This window comes from Aythya fuligula, chromosome 29, assembly GCF_009819795.1.
Source record: "Aythya fuligula isolate bAytFul2 chromosome 29, bAytFul2.pri, whole genome shotgun sequence".
Classification (NCBI taxonomy): Eukaryota; Metazoa; Chordata; class Aves; order Anseriformes; family Anatidae; genus Aythya; species Aythya fuligula.
In genome coordinates this window covers 2,314,947-2,327,110 of record NC_045587.1, presented here as the reverse complement: position 1 = coordinate 2,327,110, position 12,164 = coordinate 2,314,947, and the positions used below count along the sequence as shown (strand labels likewise).

The window sequence follows — 12,164 nt, the reverse complement described above, 5'->3', positions numbered from 1 at the left end:
CATGGGTCCGGGGATGGACGGACCTGTAAGCATCCCTGGGGTGGTCACCAGTACAAGTCCAGACCAGGCTGTGCCATGAGAACAGGGACTCCCACCCCAGCCAGCACTGGGAAACACCAGACCCCTGCCCCATGCATGTCCCCTGCACTAGGAGGAATAGGGTGAACAGACCCAGCTCCATCATCTGCACAAGCTGCCGGGTGGCTTCCATGAGCCCCATTGTTTTGGGGAGCAAACACCTCCTGCAGCTCAGGGGGACAAGGTCATGAAGCCACCGTGGCACCAGCTACTATTTCAAGGTCTCCCCAGGAAAACCTCAGGCTCCTGCTGAAGAAAACAGCACAGGGAAGCACAGCAATACTGTAACCCCTCCTGCTCCACGCGGACAGCATCTCCAGCTGCTCTGCCCAAGCTGGGATTTGGCTGTGACCTGCTCAAACGTGGCCATACCTACAGGGAGGCTGGGAAAAACTCCCCTGACCCATCCCCTCTTTGCCTCATGGGAGCTGGAGCCTGTCTAGGAGGAACACACCCCAAAAGCAAACCCGACCTGCTCGCCCAGTGATAGCAGACTTGGAACAAAAACGCGGCCTCCAAAGCGGGGTGGGGAAGCATCCCCTGGCTCAGGCCTCCCCTGAGCGGCACCTTTCAGGCACAGCGTGCTGAACAGGCCACAGGGGCGCACCTCAGATGCGGCGGTGCAGGATCGGGGAACACTTGGGGTTTCCTCAAGAGCATGCTACCAGGATGCCACATCGCACCGTGGCTTTGCTGAGTGCTGCATCATCCCCCTCCACACCACCAAGTGCCCACGGCGCCGTGCCGCACACAGCCAGCAGCCTCCATGGGCCGACGCCACTTCCCCATGTTCCTGGAGGAGGATTAGCCCAGGTCAGGCCCCAGAGGAACCGAGTCAGCCATGCCAACCAAGCGCTTCGCACATCCAAACGCCGGCAAGGCGAGGGCAGGCAGCGCCTCTACCTGAGGCGGAGGGGACACGGCCAGCAGCAGGGCTCCAGGCCCGTCGCCTCCCCACAGCGCAGCCCCCGCCTGCGCCGCTCCTCGGCCGCCCCGCGCAGGAGCTGGCCCCGCTCCCGCTCCTCGCCACCGCCGTGCCGGCCGGGCGCCGCCGTTCCCCCACCGCAGCGCTGCAGCCCAGACACCCGGGCCGGGCCACGGCCGAGCCACCGTGCCAAGAGCGCTGCACGGCCCTGCGAGCCGCAGCTACCACCCAAACAGCGAGCTCCGAGCTCGAGCAGGGAGGGGAGGGGAAAAAAAATAAAATCCAACAACAACAAAGAACCCCGACGCTGTGTCCCAGGGTCGCCGCACAATACCCGAGCTTGTTGCTTCTGCTGGCAAAAGGCAGCTCCGATCAGCTGTGCAAATTGCAGAGTAACCCGGCCGCGTCCCTGCAGGCAGCTCGGGCCAAGGACAAGGGCAGCGTGGGGCGGGCAGAGTCCCCGTGCCCCTAGGGGCACCCCCGGGAATGCAGCCACTGGGCTGGGTCTTGAGAGGTGGAGGGAAAAAACAAAATCTTTGGCATGGTGGAGTGTCCCATCTGTTTATAACTGGCAAAAATGATTAAAGAGGAATCTGGTACAGTTATGTCTGGTCTGATTTTGTGTCCCAGACATTATCCTGCCCCCTTGGCATCTCTACCAGCACAGCTATGACCAACTAACTGCTTGCCTGCAGCAGCCTGGACAGTCCATGGTGCTTGGACCTGGTGTGCCCGTTCCTACCTTCTGCAAGCTGCAGAAAAAGGAGCTTTGAAATTTCAGAGAAGCTGAAAGAACACGGGGCAGGGCAGGTTTGGGAGGGATGCTGGCATCAGGCAGCCGCAGAAGAGAAAACCAAACTCACGAGTGCAGTGCTGGGCTCCAAATTCCGCAGGGAAAACCCGCTCCAGGCCACGAGAGGAGACACTTGAGTGAACCCATCTGGACAGGCTCCGGCAGGAAGCGGAACCTTGCCGCGGCCGCGCGGGGTGACACGGAGCGGAGCAAGATCTCACCCACCTCCCGGCCAGCCCCACAGCCACAACCAGGGCCGCGTGTCCCCACGGCACAGATGAAGGCAGCACCACAGATCCCTCCATTCATGCTTTCGGGAGGCAGGGAGGAAACTCCCCTGCTTGGAAATAACCTCAGACGCCCCGGTGCCCTGCTCTGGGGCAAAAGCTGGAGCTGGCCCCAAGGACGGACAGACGGACACAGCCCGGCCCCCCCGCTGCTGCCCTGGGAGGCCATGGATGGCGCCTGCCCTCCGCTGCCTGGGCAGGAAGGTGTCTGAGCCCCTACGCCCCGCAGCTTCCGTGCAGGCCTTTGGAAGCGCTGTCGCTGTAGGAAGTATTAAAGCCAACTGCTTCCTTTTCCAAACAATAAAAAAAGCACTACAACAGAAGGCAGCAGGCCGGGGGAGGAAGCCATTCACAGCCCGGCTCCTTCCCCAGCGTGCTCCTAGAGCTGGAGCTGCTCAGCCGGCGTGCACGAGGGCTCCGGCTCCCTCCTGGCCACACACCCAGGATCCAGGCCCTGTGCTCGGCCCCAGGTGAGGCTGCTCTGAGCGACCACACGTGCCGGGTGCCCAGCGGCAACCCCACAACAAGCAGGCAAGGTCTGGGCTCTGCAGAGCAGCATTGCTGCAGGACAGGAGCAAGGTGCGTGGTCACTATTCCTCCCCGGTGTCACAGCTTTACCCTTCACAGCAAAAGCCTTTGAACCTTCTTCCATTTTTATTTATTTATTTTTTAAGTTCAAGATACTCAAAGCCTTCAACAAATTCTGAGCACGGCACGAACAGAAACTCGCAGAACCCCGTGGGCTGAAGCGTACAACCAAGATGCCAGAAGGGTCCTGACCTGGGTGCAGGAAAGCAGAGACGAGGGAAACCAAGTCACAATTAGCCCCAAGGAGACTGATTAACCGCTACAGCACCATGACTACTCCAGCGTGGCCTGTCGTGCCAGCAAACTGAGAGAGGCAGAGGTACACTTGACTGTTCATCAGATACAATGAGCTGCTGTGATCCAATGAGCGCCGGGTCCCTGCGCTCAGACGTCTGTAGCGGCGCCTGCAAACAAAGAGCTGCACCATATTAAGTAAATGGACTAGATTGATGCGTTTCAAAGCTCTAGGCAGATTAAAATAACAATTTGCCTGGCAGCCCACAGAAAACAAAACCTAGCCACGTCTCAGCAAGGCTGAGGCAGAGGAGCAGCAATACGAGGGCTCGGAAGGCACTTGATTCACCCTTGATAGAAAACCTCGGTTCATTCACTAAGGGATGGAAATCACGGCCCTGAATCCAGCAGCAACTCCAAAAGGAAAGCAATCAGTCTGTCTCCCTCCGCAGCCCACGTTACTGAAGCTAATCGTCTGCCACGGATTTCTTTGCCCTTCACCTGCCAGTCATGGCCCCATGTGCCCAGCCACGACCCAGAAACGCACGCTCACCCTCGCCACTTGCAGTGCTGCCTTTTCATTTAGAGAAACGGCATCTTGCAGGAGGCTAATTAGTACAGACAATTAAATGAAACTTCCAACTCAATTAGACACTTCCCCAGTCACCTGCAACTCACATTCAGATGCCTCAGTCCACAATTTGGAAGAAATCACAGACCTGCTCTCCCCCTCCCACAGCAGATGAGGCCACCCATCACTCCCACAGCACCCACAGCAAGGTACCCCCAGGATCCCTCACGACCTCTGGGCCACCAGCAGGGTCCTGCCCAGCCCCACAGTGCCCACCCCGTGAGCCTGAGCTTCAGGCTTGCTGGGACTGTCTCTAACCCTGCAAAGCATCCACGTGATTGTAGCTTTCGTCTGCTTGGCTTCCTTGGCTAAGAAAGGACACAGTAAGCCTATATTTAGCACCAGAGATGGATGGACTGCACTGGGGAAAGCAACCTCACACAACGGAATAAGATCCAGCAAAACAGTCCTCGCAACCCACCCAGCGTTTTTCCTTCTTAAAATAAGAGGCGCGGAGCGAAGAAAACAAGAAGTTCGAGCTGAATTAGAAAAGGCTGAAAATATTTGCTGCTGCTGCTTGCCGCTGGCAGGACGGGCTGCCAAGGTACATTAAATGTAAGTGACTGAAAAGTTAAGTCAACAGCAAAAACTGGTCTGTAAATAACTGCAAGTTGGTCTCGCACTGGCTTGCGAAATATGAAGGAGAGGAAAGCGCATCTCTGTGCAGACAGCCTTGACGCTCGCTTGGGAATGCCACCAAAGATGGCACAGACATGAGACCTCCGCAGGTGCCAGACACGGTACTGGCCCCCAACCCAGCATTGCCTGCAGCTGTGGGACCCCACCAAGGAGAGGAGAAGACAAGGGCCACGCTCACAGCACCGCCAGTGGGCAGCCAGCACAGCATCGCCAGGCCGGCACTGGATGTGCCCCCAGAACACAATGCCGCTTGCTGACCTTCACCGGCTTTGGGCACGTGGCTTAGATGTCAATGGGGTTCAGAAAAACACATCTCCTCCCCCTCGGGGATAGCGGATTCTTAATTTACAGCGCCCAGCAGGGCTCCGGGCACACAGCGTGCGCGGCGGCAGCAGAGGGGAACAGGCCATGAACCGGGGACCTACGCCCCATCTCCTGGCAGCCGCGCGCGGAGAGGACATCAACAGGGATGGAGCCAGAATGCCCAATCCAGAAGGCGGCGGAGATAAAAATTCAATCCCAGCACAACGAGAGCCTTGTCTGCTTGGCAAAGCGTAGAGCCCACAGGAAGGAAACGGGTTAGATGCGTTCACCGCTCACAGGCTGAGTCAGCCGCGCACCGCCGCGACGAGGAGCAGGCGCAATCTCCGAGGAGCCCATTTCCCAATCCTGGGATTGCTGGATTCTTCCCGACTTCTCCGTGGGGCTTCAGACAGCTCCTACACACCCAGGCATTTCAGCCAAGCTCTGCGACTTGCTGGGGAAAACCGGGAGCACGATGACTTTGCACTGTGCCGAGGCGCACGGCACAGACAGAGCAGTGGGCTCTGGGAGCGCAGCCAGGACTTGCCTGTGGGTTAGCGGTTAAATGAGGTGCTCGACACGCATCAAGGAATCGAAATCTTTTCAGCACATGGAAGAGGAACCTCCTGCCCCATGACAAGGCCACGGTCTTGCCCGCTGGTTGCTGTCACATCGATAGTGCCGACTCAGCCCAGCTCACAGTGACCACAGTGCTCTGGTCTGTGCCGCCCTCCCCGGAGCGGTTGTTACGGGAAGCATCCCCTTGCACCCTCTTCCCAGGGCCAAGGGGGCGTGTGGAGGCGCATGTGCCCTGCACGGGACGGCAGCGGGCAGCCCGACCTGGCCAAAGCCCTGCTGAACAATCACCCGCAGCAGGCTCGGGAACTTACCCCAAAGGTGCAAGCAAAATCCCCGCGAGTCAGTTGCAGACCCAGGTCCAGCACCTGCACAAGGGGCCACAGCATTGTGCACGCTGGCGTTCATCCCCTGGAGGAAGGCGCCGGGCAGATGCTTCCCCGCATGGGGCACAGCAGAGCCCTCGCTCAGGATCCCCCCAGCAGCACCACACGAGGAAGCCAACGCCAAAGGTTGCTTTGCAGATGTCCCGCGTGCCCAGCACTCCTCTGAGGCTGGCACATTCACCTCCAAAACCCACGGGGCTGTTCCCTCTTTCTCCAAGAGCCAGGATCCCTTCTGTCCAAGGGCTCTGCCCCTCGTTCCCTCCCAGCCCTGTCTCTCCCTGCTCAGCTCAGCCACAGGAAACACCAGGAGCTAACTGGGATGTTATTGCAGCCCTCCGGTGGCTGGGGTCCCCTCCACCCTCCCCAACAAGGAGGCAGCCGAGCACAGCCCCTCGCAGTGCCTTCCCAAACAGCCCCACAGGAAAGTGAGCAGCCTCGCTCGGGCCACACCACCACCAGCACCACATCCCGGTGTCCTTCTGCCCTCCAAGGGCCCCACAGTGGAACGGCTCCGTCCGTGGGCACCTCCTGACCCCTGGGCAAGCCGCCAGCTCCTGCCTCCACCCTGTCCCCCAGTGCTGAGCTCCAGAGAAGGACCGTGGTTCTGGGGACACCGCAGAGCAGCAGTTTTGCACTTTTTTTTTTTTTCCCCTTTGCTTGCCCCTGCTTATCAGCCATTGTTTCTGCAAGGGGAAGTCCCCACATCCCAGGACGGGTGCTGCGCTGCTGCCACTGCTTGCTGGCTCTGCCAACGAGCGCGGTGCCCACAGCTGGCCAGTGACGGACCTGTGCCAAACGCTGGCACCCTCTGGGCACAGCAAGGAGCACGGTGCCCACAGCTGGATGGTGACAGACCCGTGCTGGACCCCAGCACCCTCCATGCACATCGCGGCCGCAGACACGGGCGGCTCCAGGCTCGTAAGGAGCCTGCTCCTACCAGGGCGGTGCCAGGCAGGCAGGACGAGGACAGCGCTGGGGTGGAGGCATCGCCCCACCCTGCCTTGCAGCCAGCTCCAAAACCAGCGCTGGGTCGCTAAGACCCCCCCCCCCCCCCAGACGAGCCTCCCTCGCTAAGTGAGAAAGCATCTGTGCTTCTCTCCCCAGCCCTTCTCTCTGCCAGGTTCCTGGGGAGTGAGTCACTCCTGCAAAGCTATATCGAGACAGTTTGGCTTCTCCCCACATCCACACCTTGCCAATCACACAGGACTGCAAGGCTCATCCTACTCCGGCTGCAAGAGCCAGAGACACAAAAGCTGTCCCAGCTCGAAGCCGTCCCTTCACCAGCAGTCCCGTGCCCCCGCCACCCACAGCCATGCCACCCGCACCTCCCTCCTGGCCCAGGGATGCCGAAAAGATGAGGCTGTGCCCGTCCTGTGCCAGGCAGGAGGCAGCCAGCAGCTGTGGATCAAGTACGGGCTGGTGGCAAAGAGGAACCAATTAACTCGAAAGCCTCGCCAGCTCTCCTCCAGGAAGAGGCAGCCCTGGGTGCCAAAGCCTTTGAGGAACGGGGAAGACTTGGGTGGTTTGCCCTCCATTGGCCCAACCAGTTCTTGATGCAGGAGGAAGTGCAACAACAGCCGACAGGAGCAGCCCTGGCACCTTCCAGCACCGCGCTCAGAAGCGGAGCACAAACTGGGGCCGGGATGCCGAGGAAGCAACGAGGAGGCAGCGCCTTGGTTTTACCCCAGAAACGCCCAGCGCTGCTGAGGATGCTCTGGACCCCCTCAGCACCAGCACACGGCACTGGAGAAGGAGAAGGCAGGACAGGAGCCACGGTTGTGCTGCTCCCACAGGGACTGCAGCGATACGTGGGCACACAGCTTGCAGGAACACAGAGATGACACGAGAGCGGAGCACCTGGGCACAATACGGGCCAGCACCCTGCCCTCAGCACCCCACAGACACCCCCTGCCCACATCTGCATGGAGCTGAGCAGGCTCCCCCCTGTTAGCACCATTCCTTTGTGTGGCAAAGGCAGCACCAGCCCCGACAGCCACCCCCCAACAGTTCCCAGACCCAGCCTGGCTCCTGGAAAACCCGTCCCTGCCCGGGGAGATGGCACCTGCGTGCACAAGACCTGGACCGCTGAGGGGGAAGGGCTGCACCGAAACACCTCGGCCACCCTCAACCACAGGTATTCCCAAAGCAGCATCGGGACCCGGGGAGCGCACCGCCGCCCCGCCAGATGGGAAGAGCGCTCCGGCAGATCAGAGCCGTGCGCCGCTGCCCTTTGTCCCGCTGGAAGAGCTCCTCCACCATCCCCGCCGGCTGGACTTTGTCTCCCCTCTCTTCTGCAGCCAAAGACAGGAACAAATTAACATTTTCAGCGTCACAACCCGAGGCAGTGGCTTTGGGGGTCGCAAGCCAAGGCAACCCTGCCGCCGCACTGCCGAGGGGGAGGGGGACTGGGGTTTTGAAGCCTCCTCCCCAAGCCCCATCCCCGGACTGGGGCAGCTCCTGCCCACAGAGCTCTGAAGGACGCCGTGCCAGCTGCATGTGGCTTTGTGGGGTCGGCAAGGCACAGCACCCCACAGCAGGAGCCCACCGCCAGCCACCCGGTGAGGGGGCGTTCCCGTGCTGGCTTTCACCCCGTTCCAAGTCATCGGGGTGGAGGAGAGGATGGAGGAACTTCCCTCGAGCTCATCATCGCTGCTGCAGCCTCGTTTCCAAAGGCAACGCAGCTTATGCAATGACTGATGCCTGTCCCTCCCGCCCCCACCAACTTCGGGATCCGCCGGCTGCTTCGAACCCCAACCGAGGGGGGACGATGCCTGCACGGTGCCGGGTGCCCCCAAAAAGGGGAGAGGCCGAGCAGCAAACCCCGGTGCACTCCCTGCCTACGGGGAGAGGGCAGCTCAGTGCCAGTGGCTGCAGCAACCCCGCACGGGTGTCAGCAGAGCTGGGGACACAAGCGGCATCGCCACCTCCCTCCGAGGGACGTGATTTGGGTGCCTGGAGCTCCAGCAGGGCGGGGGGAGGCCAGGGGCTCCAGCCCCCCCCTGCAGCACTGGCCATGGGTTGGACGCTGCTGTCTCTGCCACGGCACCGAGCGCCAGCAGCTTGGTGCCAAGGTGGGTGCTAAAAGGGGACAGAGAAACCTTCCCCCAGATCCCCCCCATCGATAAAACGCTCCAGGCTGCCGCCTTCGCCAGGCCCTTCCCATCTGGGCTGGAGGGAACCCGTAAGCGGAAAGCTGCGCAAGCCAACTCAAAACCCCAAATCTCCGGGCTTTTAAGGGGGAAAAAAAAAAAAAAAAAAAAAAATATTTAAAAAAAAAAAAAAAGCCACCCACCCCACACATTAAAACATCTCCAGGAACTTCTCCGCCGGTGGCTCCCCGCTGGCCGAGCTGCCGGCCCCGAGCCCCCGGTACGGGGAGGCTGCAGAGGAACGGGGCGAGCAGATCGATCCCGGCAGGGGCGAGACGTGCGCAGCTTGAAAAGGAGCCGCTCGGTGCGGGGCTGGACGGCCCCGGGGCCAGCGGCCGGCCCCGTTACCGGCCCCGTTACGCAAGGGCCGGGGGGGCCGCGCTGTCACCGCAGGGCAGCCCCTGCCGCTGGCAGAGGGAAAATGGGGGGGGTGGAGGGGGCGTCAGGGGAATAGAAGCGGGGGGAGCTGAGGGAAGTTCCCGGGGGGGGGATCGGGAAGGGGAGGAGGACGCCTGCTGTAGGATGGGGGGGATGGGGGGGGTCCCTTTATTTTCTCCGCAGACGCGGGGACCCGCGGGGCCGCTCCGCTTTGTCGCAGCGGGGCCGCCGGGGGAAGCGCCGCGACTGCAGCGGCCGGGACCGGCCCCAGCCCCGCTTCGACCCCGGTCCCGGTCCCGGTCCCGGTCCCGACCCCAGCCCCGGCCCCAGCCCCAGCCCCAGCCCCGGCCCCGCTCTGGTCTCGGCCCCCCGCGCCCCCCGGCCCCAGCCCCGAGCCCCCCGGGTCCTGAGGGCGCCGTCAGCGGCCCGGGCCCGAGCGCAGCCCCCACGGCGGAGCCCCCCCGGCCCCGGCCCCGGCCCCAGCCCCGCGCCCCCAATCCCGGCGGGCGGCCCCGCTCCGCAGCGCGGCGGCGGCGAGGGCCGGGGCCCGGGGTGGGAGCGCTCCGCAGCCCCGGGGGGAGCCGTGGCGGGGCCGAACCGGGCCGAACCGAGCCACACGGGGCCGAACCGAGCCACACCGGACCACACCGGGCCACACCGGGCCGTGCCGCCCCCCGCGGCCCCGCACTCACCTTCGAGGGCGCGTGCGGCGGGGGCGGCCAGCAGGGCCAGCAGGCACCCAGCGAGGGGCAGCAGCAGCGGCCCCATGCCGGCGGCTCCCGGCGGCTCCCGGTTCCTCACGCCGTGCTGCCCGCGGGGCGGCGCGTCCCGGGCCCGCGCACCGACATCCGCGGAGGGAGGGGGCGCGGGAGGGCGGGGGCGGGCAGGGGAGGGGAGGGCCGGGCCGGGCGGGGCGGGGGGGGGCCGGGCCGGGACCGGAGGGGAGGGGGCTGGGGTGGGGGGGGGGGGGGAACCGGGACCCTCCGGCCCTGGGCGGCGGCGGCGCCGGGGGCTGCGGGGCGGGGGCGGGGGGGGGGGGGCTGCGCGCGCCGCCGCCGCCGCCGCCGGGGGATGGAGCGCGCGCCGCCGCCCGCCTGACGTCACCGGGCTCGAGCCGCCGCGAGGGGGGGGGGAATTGGGGGGAAGGGGGGAGGGATGGGGGGGAAGGGGGGGGGGGGGGGGGTCCGACGCGGCGGGCACGCATGCGCGGGAGGTGCCCGGGCTGCGCCCCCCCGGGGGCGGGGCGGGGATGGAGGGGGGCAGGTACCGGGATGGGGATGGGGGGGGTGGGGATGGGGATGGGGGGGATGGGGATGGGCTCGGGGTGGGAATAGGTATGGGTATAGTATGGGAATGGGGATGGGCATCGTACGGGTGTGGGTACAGTGTGGTACGGTATGGTATGGTATGGTACGGTATGGGAATAGGTATGGGCATGGTACGGGTATGGGTATTGGTAGGGTATGGTATGGTACAGTATGGTATGGGTATGGGTATGGGTATGGGTATGGGTATGGGTATGGGCATGGTACGGGTATGGGTATTGGTAGGGTATGGTATGGTACAGTATGGTATGGGTATGGGTATGGGTATGGGTATGGGTATGGGTATGGGTATGGGTATGGCTGTGGTATGGTATGGGAATAGGTATGGGCTTAGGTATGGGTATGGTATCAGTATAGGTAGGGGCATGGTGTAGGTATGGGAATGGGTATGGACATGGTATGGTATGGGAATGGGTATGGGTATGGGCATGGTATGGGTGTGGGTATGGTGTGGTGTGGTATGGTACGGTACAGTATGGAAATAGGTATGGGCATGATACGGGTACGGGTATGGGTATGGTATGGTATACCTGTAGTATGGTATGGTACGGTATGGGAATAGGTATGGGTGTACTATGGGAGTAGGTATGGGCATGGTACAGGGATGGGTATGGTATGGTGTGGTATGGTATGGGAATAGGTACGGGCAGAGGTATGGGTATGGTATCAGTATAGGTATGGGCATGGTATGGTATGGGAATGGGTATGGATAGAGGTACGGTCATGGTGTGGGGATGGGTATGGACATGGTGTAGGTATGGTGTAGGAATGGTATGGGTGTGGTGTAGGTATGGACATGGGTATGGTATCAGCAGGGCCATGGGTATGGGGGACAGGGATGTGGCATAGGGATGGACATGGTATGGATACGGTACAAGTGCTGCCCGCCACCCCCACCTCACAGCATGAGGCCGTGGCCCCAGGCCGTGACCCCCAGCCCAGGGTCCTGGCAGCGGGGTCCCAGCAGCAGGGTCCTGCCGGGGCCAGGCCATATTTTGCTCATCCAGTGTTGGGTGCTGTGCATGTGGCTCATGGTTGGAGCCGTGCTTGGGCTCAGTGCCAGCTCCTGGCAGGGGGATGCTCCATGAGCCCACCCACCTACCACGGGGGGCCAGGGGCAGCAGCTCCAGCCCCAAAACAGCCACGGTGTTCCTCTCACCTTACCCAAACATCCTTTTCTCCGCAGGCAACGTCTCATCCCTGCCTCAGATGTTTGTTACCAAGAGTCTCCGTCACCGTGATCTGCATTTTGGGCCGGTTGGGGTGGCAAACGCACTGCCAATGTTTGCAACGCTGCCGAGGCCCCCGGGACACACCCAGGCTGTGGGGCTGGGGAGCAGCATGGACCCCCCAACCCCAATGAGAGCGGGGCTGCCCCAACCCCATCCCTCCTTCACCGGCTGCAGGTGCATTCCTTCAGCCCCCCCTGGGGCAGTGCCCCATCCCTCCCCGACCACCGTGGCTGTGGTTCTGATGTCAGAGCCAGAGCCGTGATGTCAGAGCCGTGATGTCAGAGCTGTGCCCTCGTTCTCCTCGCCACGCCGCTGCTGCACAGTGCCGAGTCCGGGTGCCACAGGGACCAGGGCAGCACCGGCACCCACCCTGCAGCCTCTCCGTGGCAGGAGGTGCCTGCGCCCCCCCCGGATGACATCACCCGTTACAACAATGACGTCAGCAGTTACAACGATGCCATCATACGCCTGCCCCCGCCCCAGTGAGGCAATGCTGGCAGAGGGCTTGGGGGGGAAAGCGGACAGGAGCCAGCCGGGAGGGGCCCAGCCAAGGCAGTGCCGTGCCAGGTGTTTGGGAGGAAGATGTTCTCCCTCCCCAGATGTTCCCGGGACGCCGTCCCCGCAGAGAGGCCAGCGGTGC

The 12,164-nt window shown here is 62.7% G+C and overlaps 1 protein-coding gene across 2 annotated transcripts in view; it reads right to left on the bottom strand.

Annotated features, from left to right (window-relative positions):
* LRP1 (LDL receptor related protein 1) overlaps positions 1-9,807 on the bottom strand; it is an 88,751-nt gene extending 78,944 nt beyond the window's left edge. For both annotated transcript variants that reach the window (XM_032204915.1, XM_032204916.1), the window contains exon 1: positions 9,660-9,807. In XM_032204915.1, coding sequence (XP_032060806.1) covers positions 9,660-9,735 — 76 coding nt within the window. In that variant the 5' untranslated portion in view covers positions 9,736-9,807. The remainder of the gene's footprint in view (positions 1-9,659) is intronic.
* Positions 9,808-12,164: the final 2,357 nt, after the last annotated feature.